This window comes from Mus caroli, unplaced genomic scaffold, assembly GCF_978045245.1.
Source record: "Mus caroli unplaced genomic scaffold, Mus_caroli_1 scaffold_13, whole genome shotgun sequence".
Classification (NCBI taxonomy): Eukaryota; Metazoa; Chordata; class Mammalia; order Rodentia; family Muridae; genus Mus; species Mus caroli.
Genome location: NW_028227268.1, coordinates 48,845,880 through 48,868,788, shown reverse-complemented (window position 1 = coordinate 48,868,788; position 22,909 = coordinate 48,845,880). Strand labels below are relative to the sequence as shown.

At 37.9% G+C, this 22,909-nt stretch overlaps 1 protein-coding gene across 1 annotated transcript; it reads right to left on the bottom strand.

The window, feature by feature from the left end:
• Positions 1 to 5,919: 5,919 nt before the first annotated feature.
• Positions 5,920 to 6,858, bottom strand: LOC110305060 (olfactory receptor 1500-like). Its single transcript, XM_021176829.2, has one exon. The coding sequence runs from the start codon at positions 6,856 to 6,858 to the stop codon at positions 5,920 to 5,922; it is 939 nt and encodes a 312-aa protein (XP_021032488.2).
• Between the last annotated feature and the right edge of the window lie 16,051 nt (positions 6,859 to 22,909).

The following is a 22,909-nucleotide window of genomic DNA, read 5'->3' as shown; positions in this document are numbered from 1 at the left end:
TATAGCTGTCTCTTGTGAGACTATGCTGGGGCCTAGCAAACACAGAAGTGGATGCCCACAGTCAGCTATTGGATGAATCACAGGGCCCCCAATGGAGGAGCTAGAGAAAGTAACCAAGGAGCTAAAGGGATCTGCAACCCTATAGGTGGAACAACAATATGAACTACCCAGTACCCCCCAGAGCTGGTGTCTCTAGATGCATATGAATCAGAAGTTGGCCTAGTCGGCCATCAGTGGAAAGAGAGGCCCATTGGTTGTGCAAACTTTATCTGCGTCATTACAGGGGAACGCCAGGGCCAAGAATTGGGGTGGGTGGGTGGGTGACTTTTGGGATAGCATTGGAAATATAAATTAAATAAATACCTAATAATAAATAAATTAATAAATAAACAAATAAATAAAATGCAGCTGGAAAAAACAAAAACCAGTCGGAGATGTCAACACTCTACTCTCACCAACTGACAGGACATCCAGAAAAACAAACAAACAAACAAACAAACAGAGAAATATGGAAACTAATAGAAATTATGAATCAAATGGACTTAAAGGATATCTATAGCATATTTCAACCAAACACAAAAGAATGTATCTTCTAAGTACCTTATGGATCTAAAAATCTCTAAAATTGACCATATAGTTCGTCAGAAAGCAAGCCTCAACACATACAAGAAAATTGAAATGATGCCTTGTATCTTATCAGTCCACTATGGATTAAAGCTTGACTTCAACAACAGAAGCATCAGAAATCCTACATACTCCTGGAAATTGAACAACTCTCTATTCACTGGTAACTTGGTCAGGGAAAAATAAAGAAATAAATTAAAGATTTCTAAAATTCAATGAAAAAGAAGACACAGCACATCCAAATTTATGGGGCCTAGTGAAAGTACTGCTAAGCAGAAAGTTCATAGCACTAAATGCTTCCATAAATAAATTAGAAAATTCTAATATCAGCAATTTAAAAGTACACCTGAAAGCTCCAGGAGAAAATATCAAGGACATCAAAGAGGAGTAGAAGTCAGGAAATAATCAAAATTGGGGATGAAATCAATCAGTTAGAAACAAAGAAAACAATGCAAAGAATCAACAAAACCAAAACTGTTTCTTTGAGAAAATCAACAAGATAGACAAATCTTTAGCCAAACTAGTCAAGAGACAGAGAGACAGTAACCAAATAAACAAAATCAGTAATGAAAAGGGAAATATAACAAGTGATACTAAGGAAATTCAATGAATCATTAGGTCTTACTTCAAAAACTTATACTCAAAAAAAAAGTTGGAAAATTTCAAAGAAATGGATGATTTTCTAGACAGATATACCACTTAACAAATTTAAATCAAGGTCAGGTAAACTATTTAGACAACCCAATAACCACTAAAGAAATATGAGTAGTCATTAAAACCTTCCAACCTAAATAGTCTAGGGCCAGATGGTTATAATTCTACTAGACTTTCAAAGAAAAGCTAATATCAATACACCTCAAATTATTCCACAAAATAGAAACAGAATGAAAACTGACAAACTCATTATGTGAGGCCACATTCACCCTACCTAAACCACACAAAGGCTCAACTGATTTCTCTTACAGGCAATTATACAAGAATATTCACTAAAAGACTTGCAAAATAAATCCAAGGAAACACATAAGGTTAATTATTTTTTCATATTCTCTCTCTCTCTTTCTCTCTCTCTCTCTCTCTCTCTCTCTCTCTCTCTCTCTCTCTCTCTCTCTCTCTCTCTCTCTCTCTCTCTCTCTCTCCCTTTCTCCCTCCTCCACCCTCTCTCACACTTACTGAGTCCATGGAATGTTGCTAATATGTACACGTGTTTAGGGGTGACCACTTGATACTGTGTAATCTATCAGAGGTCTAGACCCTGAAAAATCTGATTCTCCTTCTCACAGCAACCATTTATTGCCATTTCTAAACTAACATATTTTTGTTGTATTTTTAAAAATCAAGGGGTTGAGAGTTCATGGGTGTTGCTTCCCTGATACAAGACACTGTCTTACAGTATGGTGCTGGTTCTCTGGCTTTTTAAATTTCTCTCTGGTCTTAGCTTTAGACATAGTGGTTGAAATATAGATGCAGCAACTATGACTTGAAATGCCATAGTCAATGTGTTCTCTGTATTTTTGCCAGTTGTAGATCTTTGTAATATTGTTTATGTGTTACACAAAAAGAAAAAGGAAAAGAAAGAAAGAAAGAAAGAAAGAAAGAAAGAAAGAAAGAAAGAAAGAAAGAAAGAAGAGAAGGAAGGAAGGAGAGAGAGAGAGAGAGAGAGAGAGAGAGAGAGAGAAAGAAAGAGAGAAAGAAAGAGAGAAAGAAAGAAAAGAAAGAGGATTATATAATGAGGTGTGAGAGCATAATTATTTAAAATACAATTAGATTTCCAGAGTTGTAATCTTACTGGAAATAGAACTGTGTTCCCATTTTTCCACATCTTCACCAGCATGTGTTGTTGATTGAGATTTTGATCTTAGCCATTCTGATTGGTGTAAGGTGGAACCTCAGAGTCATTTTGATGTTCATTTCCCTGATGATTAAGGATCTTGAAGATTTCTTAAAATGCTTCTCAGTCCTTTAATATTTCCCTATTGAGAATTTTCTGTTTAGCTCTGGACCCCATTTTAATTGGGTTGTTTGGTTTTTGGGAGTGTAACTTCTTTGAGTTGTTCCTATATTTTGGGTATTAGCCCTCTATGAGATGTAGGGTTCATAAAGATGTTTTCTACATCTGTAGGTTGCCATTTTGTCCTATTGGCAGTGTCCTTTGTACTTTGTCCTTTGCCTTACAGTTTTATGAGGTCCCATTTATTAATTGTTGATCTTAGAACCTGAGCTGTGGTGTTCTGTTCAAGGAGTTGTAGGCTGGTGTTCTTGTGGGATTATTAACAGTGGGAGAGAGGCCTAGCTCTGATTCTTTGTCTTTATTTGGGACCCTTTTCCTCCTACTTGGTTGCCTCCCCCAGCCTTGATATGAAAATATTGCCTTGTCTTATTGTAGCTTGTTATGCTCTATTTGATTGATATCCCGGAAAAGTCTGCTCATTTCTGAGGGGAAGTGAATCAAATATATATCCATGGAAAAGGAGATGTAAGGAGGGAGAGTCTGGAGTGGGGGGGGAGGTAAACATCAGTCAGGATATAAGATATAAGAGAAAAATAAAAAGGAAAAATAATTTTAAAAAGCCAAACAAAAACATTAACACATTTCATACTTATAAAATATGACAATGAAATTACATGAACTACTACTACACACTGGTAACATGACATTCACATAAGCTAATTCTGTCTTTAATTTTTAGACAATTCCCATGTAGTGTCTGAAAAAGAGTCTAGTCAATACTTTCTATGTATATAACATATACATGGGAACTTACACATATACATATATACACATATTATGCATATTCATGTATATTGGCTTGGCCCATTGGGAATGACAATGTTAGGAGGTGTGGCCTTGATGCAGTGTCATGGCCTTGTTGGAATATGCAACAATAATTCATTTTTTTCTTGTTGAATAATGTTTCATTGTATGAGTACAATACACTTTATTTATTTGATCACCATTCAATTATTAATTCTGCTTTGTGTCCATTACAAATTTCCTTGCATGCATAAATAGGGACAAAACAAAATTTTTGACTCCCACAACTTATTTTAGCTCTGTGCCTAGGTGAATAAATTTTCATTCATATAATAACTTTATGTTCAATATTCCACAGACCTAACATTGATGTTTGGGAGTTCCATCTACCCAAAGTTCTCACTATGCACCTCAGGCTGACCTTACAGTATCTCACTTTGCTGCAAAGCAGATCTCACAGAATCACATTTTGCAGCAAGCAAAGATAACCTCACAGTGCTCTCATTGTGCATTGAAGCTGATCTGATAGGGTCACACTGTTCAGCACAGGATGAACTCACATTTACATGGATGCTTCTGCCTAAGCTGCATGTGTGCTGGGATCAGGGGCATGTGATCACACAGGCTTGATTTCTAACTTTTTTTGTTCTATTCTTCTGTTAACCTCTCTTGTTCCTTACTTCCTTCTCTTCTCTTTAAAATACTTCCACTCTCACATAGTATATCTTCTACAGTACATATGATATACATCACACTGTATTATATTGATGAAACTATATGATTTTATCTGTCAGTTGAAATTTTTGAAATATATATAATTCTAGGCTATACTTTTGCAATGTGGTATTTCTTTGTATTGTTCAGGAGACCTTTTGTTTCCATTCTATAGCTATTAAATGTAATTTCATTAATATTGAATATAGAATCTGTATCTGTCTTTTAAACTTTATTTTTCACATGAGAAGGAAACAGAGTTGATTTACATATTGTCTGTCATGTCCCTTTTAAATACAGTGACAGTGGGATTTCAGAGTTTAGCTATGGAAACAGCAGGTACAATTATATGAGAATTACAATACTAATATTTTAAAACAATATCCATTTAAAAAGGTACAATTCAAAATTTTATGACTTACTATCCACTTTAGTAAGTGTGTGTGTGTGTGTGTGTGTGTGTGTGTGTGTGTAGAAGGGCTTATGTATATCACTGGGTGGGAGATAGCATCATATTTCATGAAACAGGATAAACTACAAAGAGAAGGCTGAGTGTAAACAGAAGAGCTAAAGGTGTGCATGTGTCTATTGATGATTGCACAGAAGCCTATGTGGGGGTTTTCTCCAGGCAGTCAGAAGCCCTTAGAGGCACAATCTTCTTCAAATGGAGATGATATGTGTGGGGAAGGAAGGGTCAGCAGAGTATAAAGGACTAGATTTGTGTGTCATCACCTACAAAGGACAGCTAAAAATATAAATAGAACAAGGTTATTCCCATGATGTAGTGAAACAAAGAATATAAAAAAAATTAAAAAATTATTTCTACAGAAATAAGAGAAAAGTGTGGAATTGGTCTATAATCTCATACATGCGCATCCATTGCTCCCTCATGTGAGCTAGGAAGTCACTGCAATTCACCTTCTTCAGTCTGTGAAACAGAACCTTCTTTATCTCCTTGAGATTGTCACAGGGGTAAAATAAATCTAGCCATTAGAAACAGATGTTTTACTAAATAAAGTATGAATATACATGAGGCATTACCAACTTTTCATTTTCTTTTTTTTTTCTCTCTCATATCAGATAAGTAAGTTAAAAGTCCTACCAGTCAATGGTGGCACACGCCTTTAATCCCAGCACTTGGGAAGCAGAGGCAGGTGGATCTCTGAGTTCAAGGCCATCCTAGTCTACAGAGTGAGTTCCAGGACAGCCAGGGCTATACAGAGAAGCCCTATCTCAAAAAACACAACAAACAAACAAAAAACTTTACTAACCAACTCCAAATTAAGACAAAATTATACAAATAACAATCGTAAAGAATTATTCCAAAGAATTTGTTCAGGGTCAAAACTAATCAGAAAATATAATATGGGAGTGGAAACACATGGGAGGATAAGAAAGAAAGATAATGTCAGAATCAGTATTGGAGAACCTGTAGGAATGACTAGAAGAAGCACATTAGTGAAGAGATTTCATTGTTATTCAGCGTCATAAATCCAATACTTAACTATTTTAGCTGATGTATAAGTAAACACAGAAATCAGGGTAACATGATACAGTATTGAGGCAACATAAGAGGAACAGAGATCATATGAGGCAATATCTCATCCACTATGCAGAATTGTTTTTGCAAGGAAAAAAAGGAAGTTGTAACTAGATATCAAAGATAATCTTTCCTAATTTCACTAATCCACTAAACATTCTCTTTCATGTATTGAACAGTTATATAGAATGCCCTTCCTTGTAGGTCCTATGATGAGGTACAATATCTAATATAAAATATTAATATCAACACATTTATTACAATTAGATCACAATCCCAAGTGCTACCATTACAAAGAGATTTTCTTACTGCTAATAACTCTTATTAGGGCCCTCTTTATGTCTCTGTTCCTAAGGCTGTAGATGAAGGGGTTGAGCATGGGAGTCACCAATGTATACATCAAAGCCATGGCAGTTTTCTTCACAGTAGAATTATTAGCTGATGGGCATAAATATAGACCAATAATTGTCCCATAGAACAGAGACACCACAGACAGATGGGAGCCACAGGTGGAGAAGACCTTGTGAATGCCCTGGGTAGATGGGACCTTGAGAATGGAGAAGAAAATCCTTACATAGGACATACCAATGAGTAGGAATGGAATAATACTGATGATCCCTCCCAGGATAAATATCATCAACTCATTAACAAAAGTGTCTGAGCAGGACAACTTCAGAAGAGCTGGTAGGTCACAGAAAAAATGCAGAATCACATTCTTCTTACAGAAAGATAATCTAGCTGTGAGTAGGGTATGCAGCAGGGCATGGAATATAGTCAACATCCACAGTAGTAGCACTAGTGAAACACAGAGCTTGGTGCTCATGATGCTGGTATAATGTAAAGGGAAGCAGATGGCCACATAACGATCATAGGCCATGGCCACAAGAAGAAAGCTCTCCATGTCTCCAAAAACCAGAAAGAAGTACAGCTGTGTCAGGCAATCTGCATAGGATATCGTTGGTACTTGGCTCTGCATGTTCTGAAGCAATTTAGGTATTGTGACAGAGGAAAAGCAGAGATCAGAGAAGGACAAATTGCTGAGAAACAAGTACATGGGCATGTGGAGATGGGAGTCCAGTCGAACAAGGAGAATGATTAACAGGTTTCCCAGGAGGGTGGTGAGGTACATAGCTAAGAACAGGGCATTGAACAACAGCTGGTACTCTGAGGGGATGGGAAGGCCAAGGAGGAGGAACTCCAAGATGAAAGTTTGGTTGTTTCCAGTCATCCTCCTATCCCTTTAAGTAAAAAATTACATTTCCTTAAACACCCAGTGGTTGAGACTGTATGAGATCATAGATCAATTCCACTCCTTTGTCTCATTTGCTTATTTAGAAAAAGATTTACTCTATTTTTCACATTCTTTGAATTTATATTCTTTACTTCACTAGGACATGGAAAAGCCTTGATCTATTTATTTCCTCAGTTGTCCTTGGTAGATGATGACATGCAAACCAAACCCTGTACACTTTGCTGATTCCTTCCCCCAGCATCCATATCAACATTTCAATGAAAAGGGACATGTTTTTTGACACACATAGTGTATTGTATACTCTACAGTAATTAATCTTACTCTCATGAAAATAATTGTAGACTCTAGACCAAGTATATTCAGTCTTTATAGACATTTTATCTTAGCATGTTCTACTATTCTAGTATTACTCCAAACATCTAATGGCTTCTAATATGAAAAATGTATTGGCATTTCTCTTCCCTACATTTCTGCCTGAGACATATACTTAAATTTAAGGAAGCAATTTACATTAAATCCAAACAGTTATTCATCTTCAATTTTCTCAGACTATGAACTCACCTTTTCATATGAAATATGTAAATACTTCCTGATTAACTGCACAGATGTAATTTTATATTTATGGAACATATTCAGGTATGCAAAATAGAATGTTCTTTTAAATAATACTAATGGCTGGGCGTGGTGGTGCATGCCTTTAATCCCAGCACTAGGGAGGCAGAGGCAGGCGGATTTCTGTGTTCGAGGCCAGCCTGGTCTACAGAGTGAGTTCCAGGACAGCCAGGGCTACACAGAGAAACCCTGTCTTGAAAAACCAAATAAATAAATAAATAAATAAATAAATAAATAAATAAATAAATAAATAATACTAATGACAAATATTTTATTTGTCATATGATTTCACTATATTCATATCCATATTCATATTATTCTATTGATAATGATGTAGGAAAATAAATACAGTAAATGTTTTTTAAAGTATCAGTTAATTTTAATCCCTCCCTTGATTGCATGTTCAGACATCCATAACTAGAAAGACAGTTTATATAGGAACTGGTCTAGGTCTTAAAAGAAAATTTGGTCAAATTATTGTAAGGATGTCAATGAAGATGTTTTACCATTTAAATTAGATATCAACACTATATCAGAGCAAAGTTACTCTAACATTTTATAATGTGACAAACCTCATGTAAGCAGTTAATAGAAAAAAAGATCTGCAGAAATATAAGAGAAATTGTGCACCTAGCTTCTCAGAATTATTTGTATTCTATGAGTGAGTGGGGCCCATGTTTTATGTACTCACACATGAAGAGACTACAAAGCAAAGATCACTTGTGATGGTTGCTGCTGCTGACCTAATGGACTTTACTTCTTCAGTTGTCAAACTCATAATTTTTACCAGAATAGCAGATAAGACTGTCCCATAAAAATAGTTCTACAGTTAATATACATGCAACTCACCTGGAATTCTCTAAATACACTGACTCTGCTTTCAAGCTGCTACTCAATTTATAAATGGACACTCAGGTGATGTGAATACCCTGGTGCATGGGTTGCAGTAATGAGCAAGTATATGCTCTTCTTGACGTTGTAGATTTGTGAAATCTTTTAGGTAGAAGATCTTTTCAAAGTTTACTAATTTACAAATCTAAAGACTTACTGAAAGAAGACTTAAGCATTCTGTCACTGCTCCTACCCTAAAGAGTTGCCATTAGGTTGAAATGGGAAAAATGCCCTGTAGTAATTTTGATAAACCCCATCATTAGCAAAATGCTTATAAGTATAACCACGGAACAAGGTATTTCGAAAATATTTCAAAGTGTTGCAAAGTAATAATATACCTGAAATCTGCCAGTGATGCTATCATAAAGCTGGAAATGCAAGATCTGTAGTTTGGAGGACAGTAAGATACCTCCTGAAAATTTATCTAGAATGGCAGAAGGTGTATTATGGTGCCTGCTTCAGATTCTGGCCACCTTTATTCATTATAATAACGGGAAAGAACATCCTCTGCAGCCAACATCTTCTTACATGTCCCCTTATTGCCATCTATGGACCCAAAGGGCTCTGCATCCCTGAGGAACCCTGATCTTGTGCAATCACCCAAGACCCATATAGGACCAATTTGTCAAAGCCCTGAGGTGGGGGCAGATGATAGTCACTGATCACTCCTTCATGTACTTAGTGGGAAGGTGTAAATAGAGAGAAAATCGGATGCATACTTAGCCTTCACCTGTTTATGAAATGGACAGGACTTACATGTAATACAGCCTTTACTAAGGCCAAGCTATTTAAATACCAGTGAAGGAATGTAAATGCTGTTTAGAGCTAGATTATCAACTTGTGGGAATAGAGTTGTTCAGAGCATTCTTTTGTTACTCTCTATTTTTTTTATTTTTATTTATTTATTTACTCTCTAAATTTTCTTGGCATGCATAGCATGCCTCTTCTTTTATTTCCTATTCTTATGAGTTAGGCAGACTTTTTCTTTATTTTAAGCATGACTAATGGCTTATTTATTACTCTTTTATACCTCTCTTGATATTAGTTTTCAATTTCAACTGATTTATAATGTGTTTGTGTGTGTTGTGTGTGTGTGTTTCATTTCACTGTTTCTTTTCACTTTAAGGCATTCATTTTTCTCTAGGTCCCCAATACAATTAAAATTAGATCTTGTTTCTTTTACAATATTTTTTATTCTACGGCATTAATTTTACTCCAGATTCTGTTTACTGTTTTCCCAACAATTTTGATAATTGTCTTTTCCTATGTATCAAGTTCATTGTATTTTTATGTATTGGAAATTAAACACATTTATCACGGTGTAGAAAAGAACAAGAAAAAGGACTAAACTATTTATATATTGGGCCATGTGATTTTGGTGGTTTAAATAGGTATATGTAACCCCTACCTCATTGATTCATGTGTTGCAACACTTAGACTATATGGAGTGGCACTGTTAGGAGGAGTGACTTGTTAGAGGAAGTATGTCACTTTGAAGGCAAATTTGAGGTCTCATATATATGCTGAAGCTATATTATGCTCAGGGTGGAATCCAGTCTCCTCAAGGCTGCCTAGAGAAAACAGTCTCTTCCTGGACCTCCTCCTACCTTTCGACCAAGATATAGAATTCATGGCTGTTCTTCCACTTAACTCTGCTAGCATAATGTTACACATCCCACCATGATGATAATGGCCTAAGTCACTGAAACTTTATGCCACTCCGTCTCGCCAGCAAGAACGGCGCTGCAACAATAGGATCCTTCTGCACACGTTTATTGGGCTGCGCATTGACTGTGTAGGCGAAAGACTCCGAGCCCTGGGCCTCTCACTCTTATATACTATCAGTTCCCATCCACTCACAGCAGGCCACATCACCTCACCAGGTGTGCAGCTTCAGCTAATCAGGGCAGCAGGGGCATATCTCCACCAAAATGGCTTCGCCAGTAACCTGGTACACCTGCGCAGCTCTCACGATGTTTGTGGTTAATATGACGAAGTCAGGTGCAAGTCATACGACTTAGCTGCAGTCCCTGGCGCCTTCTTGGGACTGCTGCCACATCTGCTCCCCACAACTCCAATTAAATATTATGCTTTATAAGAGTTGCCAAGGTCGTGGTGTCTCTTCACAGCAGTAAAGCCCTAAGATTGATTAAGCTATTCATGAGCAACATGATTGTGCAGAATCCCAGAAAATCTGAAAAGGGATTCACATCCACTCATCTAGCAATATCATAGGATACAAATCTGAAAATACATATTTAACTATTGCCAATCACTAGCTTATTAACTTTTCTAAATGCATCAACTTCTCCCTCTCATAGGTGAATATGTTTCAATGTCCAAGAAAGTACCTGAAAACAAAGATAGTAACAAAATTCTATAGCATGACATTTTCTTCTACAAATGTTTGTCTATAGGAAAGTTTCACATACAAATTAGGCATAATCAAGACAAACAGTAACTAATAATGAGAGTTATAATACTTTAACAGGAATAAATGAATCCGATTGCTCTCTATTTCTATTTCTAAAAGCTTATTCTCTGTCATACACACAAATTTCTACTTTTAACCATGAGAACTACTGCAAGACTATATTTCAGGAAGTAAAATGAAGGATACAGTAATGTGATACCCCTTTAGTCTTCTCTGTGAGCTTCATTTGAAGATTTACCTGAAGCTCCCTAAATGAGGCATTAAAGAATAAAGTTAAATCGATTCTCAACATGGCTGAAGAGCATCTCACAAGAAGGGCAGCAGATACAATGTGAAAATACTAGATGAAGTGATTATTCAGATTGCCTACAGGATGGAGACTGGGAGAGCTCAATTTTAATCATGATGTACAGGAATGACTGTCATTTAAAACTGAATCTCTGGAATTTTCCAATTAATATGTCAGATTTCAACTATGTGGAAGTAGCAGAAACCTTAAGTTTTTATTAAGGAAGAATCTGGGATGGAAGCCACTAAAGAGCACCATATACATGTATGAAGCTGCAAATGAAACAGGTTGGGGGGCACTGGTGTTTTGATGATTTATGGTCCAACACAACAAGAAGGAATGACAGAAGGCATATCAGGAAATTGGCCACACTGCATCCACACACAGGAAACACAGAGATGAATACTGGTGTTCCATACTCTAGTACTACTGTGTATGTAAAATCTGTATTTTCAAAACTATAAATTTTTAATTAAGAGCATGAAGGCTTAAGAAATATTTTAGTATGCAACATTCCTTCACCTTAAATTAAATTTTGTTAAGATGTCATCTTGTCATACACTTATTTCAACATTCAATCAAATTACAAACACAATTCCAACAAAAATTATTTTCTACAAATTTATTGTGCATTTATATCATTTATATGTAAAGACAACGAAAATCTTTCAAAATGTGTGGTTTTGCCTTTCATGTTGTGCTTATTCTTTTCATTGAAAAATGTTTTTCATATAATACATTTGAGTTATTATTTCCCTCTAACCCCTCTCAGATCCTCCCAATACATTCAACTCTGTACTTTCTTTTGCTTTTTAGACAACAAATAAGCAAGTAAAAAAAGGAAAACCAAAGAAAAATACAATTAGTACATACAGATACATAACAATATAAAATCAGAAAACAATGAGGTATACGGAAAATACTAATGAGGTAAAAGAGAGCCAAACAAATGTCTATTTTCTCCAAAAAAAAAAAATGCTATTAGGTTTGGTTTGAGTTGGACATCTACTGCTGGGCATAAGGACTTCAGACATAGGGACTTAGGGCAAAGGCAACACAGAATTTATGAGAGTATCCAAACAACTTCTGATTTGGTTTAAAGTCCACTACACAAGATGAAACACATTCCCAACACTGATTGGAAACCAAGAACTAGATATTAGACATCCCTGAGTCCTAGAGAAAAATGAAATATTACTGATCTAAAAAAATAAATTAAAAAGGTTCCTAATTTTACTCTGTGGAATGTTAGACCGATGTCTTATTCGGTCATTATCACCAAGGAGAAGAAGCTCTCCTGTAGCCGACTCACAGATACAGAGACCCACAATCAGAAAATAAACACAAAGGTTTTGGAACACAAAACTCTAAATGGAATGTTTCCAACTAATCCCTCTCCTCAAAGCCAATGGAACTTCATAAAAAGGAAGGCAGAAAGAGTGTAAGATCCAAAGGGAATAGAAAATACCAGAAGAACAGGCCCTTTGAATCAATGGTGCAATGCTTATATAAACTCACAGAGACTAAAGCAATAAGCGCATGGAAAACACAGGTCTGCACCAGTTTTTCTATGTACATATTTTAGCTTTAAGGTTAGTATGAGATTCCTGAGTCTGTGGGTCTCTGATTCTTGCACCTGTACTAGAGACTATTCTCCTTCTGTTGGTTTTCCCTGTGAAGCCTTGATGGGAAGCCTTTTGTCTTATCTTATTATATTGGCTTTAGTCAGACAAGTAAATAAATAGTGGTTAGTTACTCTCACAACTTTTGTGCCACTTATACAACAGTATATCATGTACACAGGTCGCTGTTGTAAATCAAAGGGTTTATAGCTGAGTTAGTGTTTGCCTTTCCTCTCTAGTACTGTACAGAATACCTTCTAGTACCTTAAAAATTTGCTGGGCGTGGTGGCACACCCCTTTAATCCCAGCACTCGGGAGGCAGAGGCAGGAGGATTTCTGAGTTCGAGCCCAGCCTGGTCTACAAAGTGAGTTCCAAGACATCCAGGGCTAAACAGAGAAACCCTGTCTTGAACCACCACCTCCCCCCAAAAAATATTCAGTAGGTGTAAAGGTTCTAGTTTGGTACCAATTTGACTCTTCAGAAGATATCTTGGTGTTGTTTCAACAATAGGACATTGTTTCAGTTTGAAAGAAAATTTCCAGTGCCCTGAATGTGTTACATCTAATTAAGGAATTGTTTAATGGGGCCCAATGGGAACCTATAAACAACCCAGGCTATTGAAAAACTGTTGGTTGATCTTTAAAAATTGATGCTACACATGTAAAGTTTTCTAGTTATTATGCAAAACAAATCCATATACAGAAAAAAAAACATCCCAGTCTACCTCTTTCACTCTCTAAAATAATTCTCTCAAGAAGGACCACAGAACTTAGTATTTGCATAAGTGTTATGGGCTTGATATCTTTCTCTGTGATCCAGATAGGTCTCAGTGTAAAAATTGAAAAGCATGTTCAGAAAGTTGGACATTAAGTGCTCTCAAGTTCACCTAATTAAAGTATACAGCTGGTTCTGCTGCTGTGGCTAATATAAGTTTAGGGACAACATGTGCGTATTTCCCAAATATGTGTTCTGCTGGGGAATGTCTTTTGTCAGTTTTTCACTTCTGTGACTAAAAATCTGAAATAAGCTACTTAAAAAAGAAAGGACTATTCTAGTCATTGAGAGGTTTCTGCCCATGGCCATTAGGCTTAACATTTCTGATACCACATTGATATATATCAATAGAAATATATGTGAAAAAACATCATTTCAACTCATGGCAATCATAAAGCAAAGAGATGAGGGAGGAAGGGAGAGAGAGAGAGAGCGCGCGAGTGAGAGCATACATACACACACAGATGATGATGCAACAGAAACTACTGTGCTCTTCTAAATATGCTTGTGGTCTACCTCCTCCAAACATTTGCTACATCTTAGATTCTCCAGTCTCTCCATAACGTCTCTCCATAACGTTATCACATTGTGACTCATCACTGGATGGATCTCTTGACTGGGTCAGGGTTGTAAAGATACCATCATGTCTACAAAGTCCTCTGAACACTGCATTTGCAACAAAGCCTCAACACATGAGGCATAATACTTCTGTAAAATATTACACAAAAAGCAGACTTGACACTCTATGTGGGATGAATGATACTCATTAATAAAGAAATTCTTGGAATTTTTCACAACTAGAATAGGGAATTGTAATACTGGATAATTTAGAGGTACTACATAGTATTTTCATGCAAATGTTAGTGCAATATTTAATCCATTGATTATAAGACCAATAAATAGGTAGATTCCTTTGGTATGAAAATTTTCAGCATAACACTATATAAAGCAGCTCAGCAATATCTGAACCAGATGATGAGACCTAAGTGCCACAGGCATTGAGAGCACAAGTTAATATGTCCTATATGGACCTGTAAACAATGGTAGGAATATGATGGTGGGACAGGGGCCTGTTAAGTTTCACCTGGAAAGGTAAGGAACCATAGACTTTTAAAAGATAAGTACCTGAAAAACAATTGAACATGATTTAAAGGAGTTATTTTTCTTTACATATATAGAAAATTGGCTCACTTACAGCTGATACTTGTTAGTAGCATGTGTATCTCTCCTAGGGCCTATTTATAGCAAGTTAGATTGTATGGAGTGTGGGTAATCTGGGAATTTCTCAAAAACATTTGGTTCTCATAGTATGTTGCCACAAAATCTGAAGGAGTCTAGGTTGGATTATCATACTTTTAATAAATTTTAAATCATGCAGAGTTTTGTGCTTAAATACTTTAGGAATCATCTAATTGCACCTTTAACAATCCATAAAATATGTTCTAGGCATAACAAATTCCTGTCAACCCCCAATGGGATCAACCTATGAGTTCCGTTACCACCTTCCCATTCATCAAGGCTCAATAACTTGAAATTGCATGACTTCTAATTGTTCCAGAATGATTCTGGCTAATTACTGTGTCTTTAGTAAGTTATTCCAGGACTGAGAGCAAGTTCCCCCAGGCCCAGGGTTGGGTATTATGGAAGACATGAGCAGGGATAATACAGAGATTATGAACACAGAGGCATTATTTCACATTTCTGCAATAAATATGAGAATAGGGTCTCAGATTGGTGTCCCAGAGTCACTTGAATATATCCTAGGTGAATTGGGAAGGATGGTCTAGTTTACCCAGGTTGTATGGTATTCTTCAGTGTGGGGTTTTACATGTAATATTTCTCTATTCAATACTTCTCTGTCTTTCAAGATTTCCTACCTTCTACAAGCATGTTAACTACTGTTTTCCAGATATATTTTGACAATAATATTCATCTATATCACTGCACATTATAGTCTTAATATAGTCTATCACTTCAGTGTAACAACAACACTTCTGCAATCCATACAGATTTTATGCAGTATTTCTTAAACTTTTTATTTTTAACTTTTCTTAGGAAATTTAAAAATAAATTGAATGGTGTCATATCATTCCATTTTTCTGAAGAAATTAATCACCTTTAAATTTCATATCAGGAGTGAAACTTCAATTTTTCTAAGGAAATTAATAATCTGTCAATTAAAAGGTAACTAAGTCTGTTTAAAACAGAAATGCCCTTTCTTTGAGTGTGAGTTAAAAATCTAATCTCTCAATTTAAGGGTAAGATCAACATTTTAATGAATGTCCTGGTGAGTTTTTACTCACATTAAATTTCAAGACACCATCTTAGATGATTCTTAGGTTAACTGTAGCCAGGGAAGTTGGATTCCCATGACTCTGAAAAGCATGAAGCTGTTTACTTCTTGCAGCATTTACACATCAACTTTCTCATTTGTGATTCCTAGTCACACTCTGCACCAGAAATGTTATCTTCTCTGTTAGATGAGAAGCAAACTTCTCACAAACTATGTCTGAGTTTCTAGTAGATATTTCCTTGATTTACTGTTTGCAGATAACTATGAAGTATAAAATTTGTATATGAAGAAATTTAAGCATTTAAAGAGCGAGATGTAAGGGGTTAGACTTCCTGCAAGTCTTTATGTTTCTTTGGTCACAATTAATCTATAATGGGTTTTATTGAACTCAAAAGGTTTTATTGAAGTCAGGATATTTCAGAAATCCAAAGGAGGAATACCATATCTGCATATAAGTGTGCATAAAAGCCCACCAGCAATGGCGTGTTCTTTTTCCACATCCTTGCCAGCATCTGCTGTCACCTGGGTTTTCTATTTTAGCCATTCTGACTGGTGTGAGGTAGAATCTGAGTTGTTTTGATTTTTATTTCCCTGGTGACTAAGAATGTTCAATATTTTTTAGTTGCTTCTCATCCATTCAAGATTTGTCCTTTGAAAATTCTTTGTTTAGCTCTGTACTCTATTTTAATGGAGTTATTTGGTTCTCTGGAGTTTAATTTCTTGAGGTTTTTTTTGTTGTTGTTGTTGTATGTTTTAAATATTAGCCCTTTATTGGATGTAGATTTGGTTGGTAAATATCTTTTCCAGCCTGTAGATTTCCATTTTGTCCTATTGGCAGTGTACTTTGCCTTACAGAAGATTTTCAATTTTATGAGGTCACATTTGTCAATTGTTGATCTTAGAGCTTGAGCCATTGGTGTTCTGTCCAGGAAAATTTCCCGTCCTGACATGTTCCAGGTTCTTTCCCACTTTTTCTTCTATTAGATTCAGTGTATCTGGTTTTATGTGGAGCTCCTTGATCCGCTTGGATGTGATCTTTGTATAAGGAGATAAAAATGAATCAACTTGAATTCTTCTACATGCAGACTGCCAATTGAACGAACACCATTTGTTTAAAATGCTTTGTTTTTCCCACTGGATGGTTTTGGCTTGTTTATCAAATATCATGTGACCAGAAGTGTGTGAGTTTATGTCTAGGTCTTCAGTTCTATTCTAATGATCTACCTGTCTGTATCTGTACCAATACCATGTGGGTTTTTTTTTTTTTATCACTATTGCTCTGTAGTAGAACTTGAAGTCTGAAATGGTGATTCCCCCAGAAGTTCTTTTATCACTCTTGCTATCCTGGGTTCTTTGTTATTCCAGATGAAGGAGAGAATTGCTCTTTCTATCTCTGTGAATAATTGAGTTGGAATTTTGATGGGTATTACATTGAATCTGTAGATTGCTTTTTCTAAGATGGCTGTTTTTACAATGTTAGTCCTGCTGATCCATGAGCATAGGAAATCTTTCCATCTTCTTAAGTCTGACCTTCAAGCTAAACTCCTCCCCAGTTACCTAGCAACAGTAAGATAAGACAGCATACTTTAAAAGGGGCTGTCTGGCCTCTCCCCTCTCTCTCACTACTTTCCTCTTACTCTCTTACTCCTCACTCTTCTCTTTGTCTTCTCTCCTCTCTCACTCTCTCCTCTCTCTTTGTCTTCTTCTCTCCTCTCTTCTCTCCCTCTTAATCTCTTTCTCTCTAGCCTTCCTCCCTCTCTTTCTACCTTCTCTCTTTCTCCCTGCCTTTCTATAATAAAGCTCTAAAACCATAGAAAGTCTCTGCTCATCAAGATCCCCTGCTCTCACTCTCACCAGTGTTGGGAATCTACCTTCCCTTGTCCCTCTCTCCAATAACCCCGGGGCTTTAGCAAAGTAGCACTGAGATTCCATGGTGCTTTAGAAAAGTAGCTCTGGGGCTCCCAGGAAGGGCTGCCCCTTGGCCACTCTGAAGAGTGGGTCAGAGGCTTGAATGCCCACCCAGGGTTGAGTGGAAAGTGTATGGCAGCCCTCCCATGCCCGACTGACCAGAGCATAGGTGGAACTCTGGCGGGAAGTAGGTCTTCCCTTACCCTCTCTTCCTCAGGGCCCCCTTTTAGTTCCCAACATCCATGAGTGTCCTAGGGAGTGAATAGGGATTTTGGGCGCATTCTCAAAGGGGTGATCTTCTAGGCTATGGTTGCACAGGAAGAAAGTGCTGCCTAGCCAGTGTAGCCCACGAGCAGACAGCTGCCCCCTCAACCCCCTTGCTTGAGGCCAACAGCAGCAACAGCCCTTTGGTGGACCCGTTGGGGTGGTTGATGGCCACTTTGAGCATGCTGGAGACAATGTGACCTGTTATGTACTGATACATCAGGCAGAAAGCTCACATCCAGGGCCTCATGAGACTACCAGATCTGGTTCCAGCTGCAGGATTTGAGGGCTGCAGTTGCTCGAATGAGGCCTCCCGGAACTGCGGGGCATGACACAGCAGGCTGTCTGTCACAGGACCCATGGTTGCCTCGGCCTCCAGGCTCAGGTTGACACTGGACAGCTGGTACAGGCAGTTTACAGGATGCCCACCATGCTGTTCATGGTGAAGCTGTTGGTGGGCAAAGGGAAGTGGTACTGGATCTCTAGGGCTCCAGCCCTCATGGTCTGAAGCAGCAGCAGCAGAGGCAGCCACAGCAGACACAGCCACCACAGCCCAGGTGCTAGGTCTAACCCCCGCCCCCCCCCCCAATAGGCTGGAGGTATCGAGAAGGAGTTAGTTGAAGGGTCCAGAAGGGGTAGCCTTGAAGTTGATGGCCTACTGGATGGCCATGATTTGCTATCCAAGGAGGGGAATAAGGACTCAAGGGAAGAACTCCCCCATACTTTATGGGGGTATATTCATCTGCAGAACAATTAGCCCATCAGCGTTCTTCTGTCAGGAGAGGGAGAAGTTCTTCACACGGGGCACCAGACTGTCAGGTGTGAGGAGAGAACCCGATCCAGCAGAGTCTGTCTGGGGCTGAGCAGGATGACAAGTGTCGAAGGCCCAAAAGAAACACACCAGGCCAAAAGTCTTGTCAAAATAGGAACTCACTTTATTAAACTAGGCACTTGCTTATATAGAGAAGGCAAGGAGGTGGAGATAGGGGTATGGGGTGAGATGACATATGGGGTGGTGTGAGATAGCAAGGGGTGTGGGATGATCTCACAGGGTCTATAAGAAATTGATACATCAGCAGTAGCTAGGCAGAGGCAGTCTCATTCAGCTCGGTAGGGGGTAGTCATGATGAGTCATTCTCAAGTGATTGACAGGTCTCAAAAATCGAGCCAGACTTGGGCTTGTCTTCTATGCCCAAACCAAGGTCAAATAGGGCACAGCACTTCAACTCATGCCTCTTGTGTTTCTTGAACATGAATTATTTTATATTTGTTTGTTTAATGTATTTGTGTGTGTTTTATACAGAAGTATATTTACACATAAGTAGTTGTGCCTATTTATAGGAGTGTATAAATACAGGGGTTAAGGCTATCATGTTGGGAGCAAAATTGGGGAGGCCCTAGGGGGAAGTGGGGGAGGAAATGGGGCCTAATGTCTGGCCAGAATTCCTGTGCTCTGGGCAGGTGGACACAAGGAGAGCTGCTGGATGCTTTTCCACTTGGCTCCGGGTGAGCATGCATGACCCATGTGGTGGTGGGTGGAGAAAGGGGCAGCCCCCAACCAGGGACACCCCCTCCCCCGAGCTACCTTGCTAAAGCCCCAGGGTTGTAGGAGAGAGGGAAGAGGGAAGAAGTTCCCAACGCTGACCAGAAGATCCCAACACTGACCAGAGTGTGCAGCGGGTCTAGATGGAGGAGAGACACTCTATGGTTTAAGAGCTTTATTATAGACATGCAGTGGCAAAGAGAGGAGAGAGAGAGAGAGAGAGAGAGAGAGAGAGAGAGAGAGAGAGAGAAGGTTAGAGAGAGAGAGAGAGAAGGTTAGAGAGAGAGAGAGAGAAGGTTAGAGAGAGAGAGAAAGAGGAGAGGAAAGAAGAAGACAAAGAAAAAGGGAAGAGGAGAGAGAAGTGAGAGGGAAAGGAACAAAGGAGTGAGAGTAAGAGAGCGAGGTGGGGGCCTAACAGCCCCTTTTTATGGACTTTATTGTTGCTAGGTAACTGGGGAGGAGTTTAGCCTGAAGGTCAGAAGCTTGGGCCATTGCTTATGTGACTACTGACCATGCTTCTCTTGTGGGGGCTGTGGGAGGTGGTACCTTAGGCAGGGGCCAGAGTTCCAGGAGCATGAGGGAATGCCTACCATGTCATGAAGGTGAATTATAACCATCAGGGTTCAGACCTCAGCTCGACTGGATACCAGCCTGCAATTTCTCACACTATCAAATGTCTTCTTCATTTCTTCTCCATGATATTTTTTGATCTAGTCTCTTCACTGAAATCAAAATACTCTGTTGTAGCTAGGCTAGGTAGCCATCAAGCTCAGATATACCTGGTCTAATGAGCTGATGTTACAGATGCATGGCCCTATATGGCTTTTAATGTCTGTTCTTGGGTTTTGAACTCAGGTCCTAATACCTGTGTTACAAGTATTTTTCCATTTGAGCATCTCCTCAGTCCCTTCTTGTTGATACCTTAATAAAAAGAAAAGAAGTAGAATAGCTATTTGTCTAGTAGTTTTGTTGTAAAGAATTGGATACAGGGCTGAAGGGCTGAGCCAGTAGTTGAGAACACTAGATAGACCTATGTCTGATTCCCAATACCATCGTGGTAGCTCACACCATCTTTTACTACAATTCTAGAAAATGTACAAGTGCTCTCTTTTGGCCTCCATGGGTACTAAGATACATGTGGCCATCAATATCTACATACATAAAATAAAAACAAATATATCTTAATAAAGAACTGGATACAAAGATTTGGAAAGTTTAGTGTCTCTATAGAACAAGAAATATTCTCCTATCTAAATTGCCAACAGCTGACTCTTGTCCTTCTACAGTTTAAGTAACCCCTGTGTATCTAAGTGGCACTTGGGTTGAAGTAGACTAGTCATTTCTTTTCTCCCAGATTCTGTGGCATGTGAATGAAGAATTAAGAGAATGTGGGCAAATAGATAAATAGGGTCTTATTTGGTGATAGGAGAGGTAGAAGCACACCAGCAGCTGGTGGTGAAACTGGAGAAAAAGAAGCCTAGAATACCTGTCAAGGGGTCAAGGCTGTTTGGCCCTTTGCTTTGCTTACCTTCAACCGCTCTAGGATTATTACCTCTGCCTTCAGGGAGGGCATAAAGAAATTGTAGGTTTTGAAAAGTGGAAGAAGTGTTATGGGTAGGGTTGTGCCAAGGAACCTCATACTACTTTGTGAATAGTGGCCTAGCCTTCGCCATATTTTGGTTTCTGTTTCTGTTCTTTGTTGTTATTGTTGTTGCTCTTGCTGGTGCTGCTGTTGTTGCTGTTGTTGTTGTTGTTGTTGTTGTTGTTGTTGTTGTATGACTTCACTGGGTGCCTGACTCAGCCATGCCTGCAGATTGCCCAGTGAGTTGCACATGCCAGATATCTGTTTGGGCTGGGACTTAATGTCCCAAGTTTCCATATCCAGGACTCCACTGCAACATTTAAACTCAGTTGTTTGATGTCCCTTCTACCTTCCAGAGGCTCATTTTTGTTACTTTGATAAATGATCTTGTTTATTTTTCATTAACTTATGTATTCACTTTATATCCCAATATCAGCACCCCTTTCCTTGCAGTGCCAACCTCACAAATATCCTCCCCATTTCCCCTTCTTTTTCTCCTCCAGGCACATCAGGTCACTGCAGGACTAGGTACATCCTCTCCCATTGAGGCAAGACAATATTACCCAGTTAGTGGCACAGAATCCATAGGCAGGAAACAGGTTCAGGGAGAGTCCCTGATCTAGTTGTTGGGTGACCTACATGATTACTAAGCTGCACATCTGATACATATATTTTCTGAGAGTTTTATGGTAATTTTAGGGAAATAAGACATTTGTTTTCATCATAGGCCTCTCCTTTGTGTATATTGTGTGTGGGCTGCTTATCCTTATGATTTTCTCTTGAAGAGTTCTATAGAATCCAAAACTTCTCCAAACATGTAGCATGTTAATACCAAAGTTTAAGTGCTCTAGCACTGCTTTGCTTAAAATAGTTTTGTATGCCATGTTTATATATATTATTTTCCATAGAGAAGCTGTACCTCAAATAATTCCCTAATAAGGTAACCATAAGCTACATATTACTATTGATCAATTAAAAGAGACTAATTCAAGAAGAGTTGTGCTACTAATGTACAATGCAAACTGGATTTTGAACAAAGGAGAAAATGTTATATTGAGTTTAGGTTGAAATGGATCCCTTTGTTATGCAGATTTAAATAAAAAATATTAATGTAACTGGTTTTGTTTCTTTTGCCATTTAAACATGTTTATTAAAATTAAATTAAAAATAGAATAAATGAATATATAATAGAGTATACATTAAACAGCATATTATCAAGGAACAACATGTATGTCCCAAATGGATGAATTTCACAAAAATAATTATGAAGTCCAAAGAAAATATGTTTGTATTTCTAAAAATGAATTGAAATTATATATATGGTTCACACTTGTAGCTTTCTCATATCACTAGTGGCCAGTTTCATCCTTGTTCAATTAGGGCTTTCAACTGTGATCACTTCCAACTTTTTTGGTGCATACATTTCATTGCTATAAAATAATGATTATAACTTGCATGTGCTTATCATGGACAATACAATGCATTGAAGGTTATATGCACTACAGAATGGCCACGCTAGCTAATTAGCAATATGCCTTAATTCACACAGTTATCATTTTTTGTAATGAGAACAATTTTATACCCATTTTTAAAAATATAATATATTGTTATCTATAGCCTTTTTTTGGTATAGTAGATTTCTCCAACTCATTCCTCCTAACTGAAATCCTCTAGTGTCTCTTCAACTCATGTTCACCATCAAAATGGTATTGTGTGCGATAATGGTATGTAAAATTCAAATCTCACATACCCTAAACAAGTTCTCTACCAGTGAACTACACCTCTCCCCATTTTGAGATTTTTCTATCGTGTAT

Excerpts from the sequence above, each read along its gene's own strand:
- LOC110305060 (XM_021176829.2), bottom strand. The coding sequence starts at position 6,858 with ATGACTGGAAACAACCAAACTTTCATCTTGGAGTTCCTCCTCCTTGGC.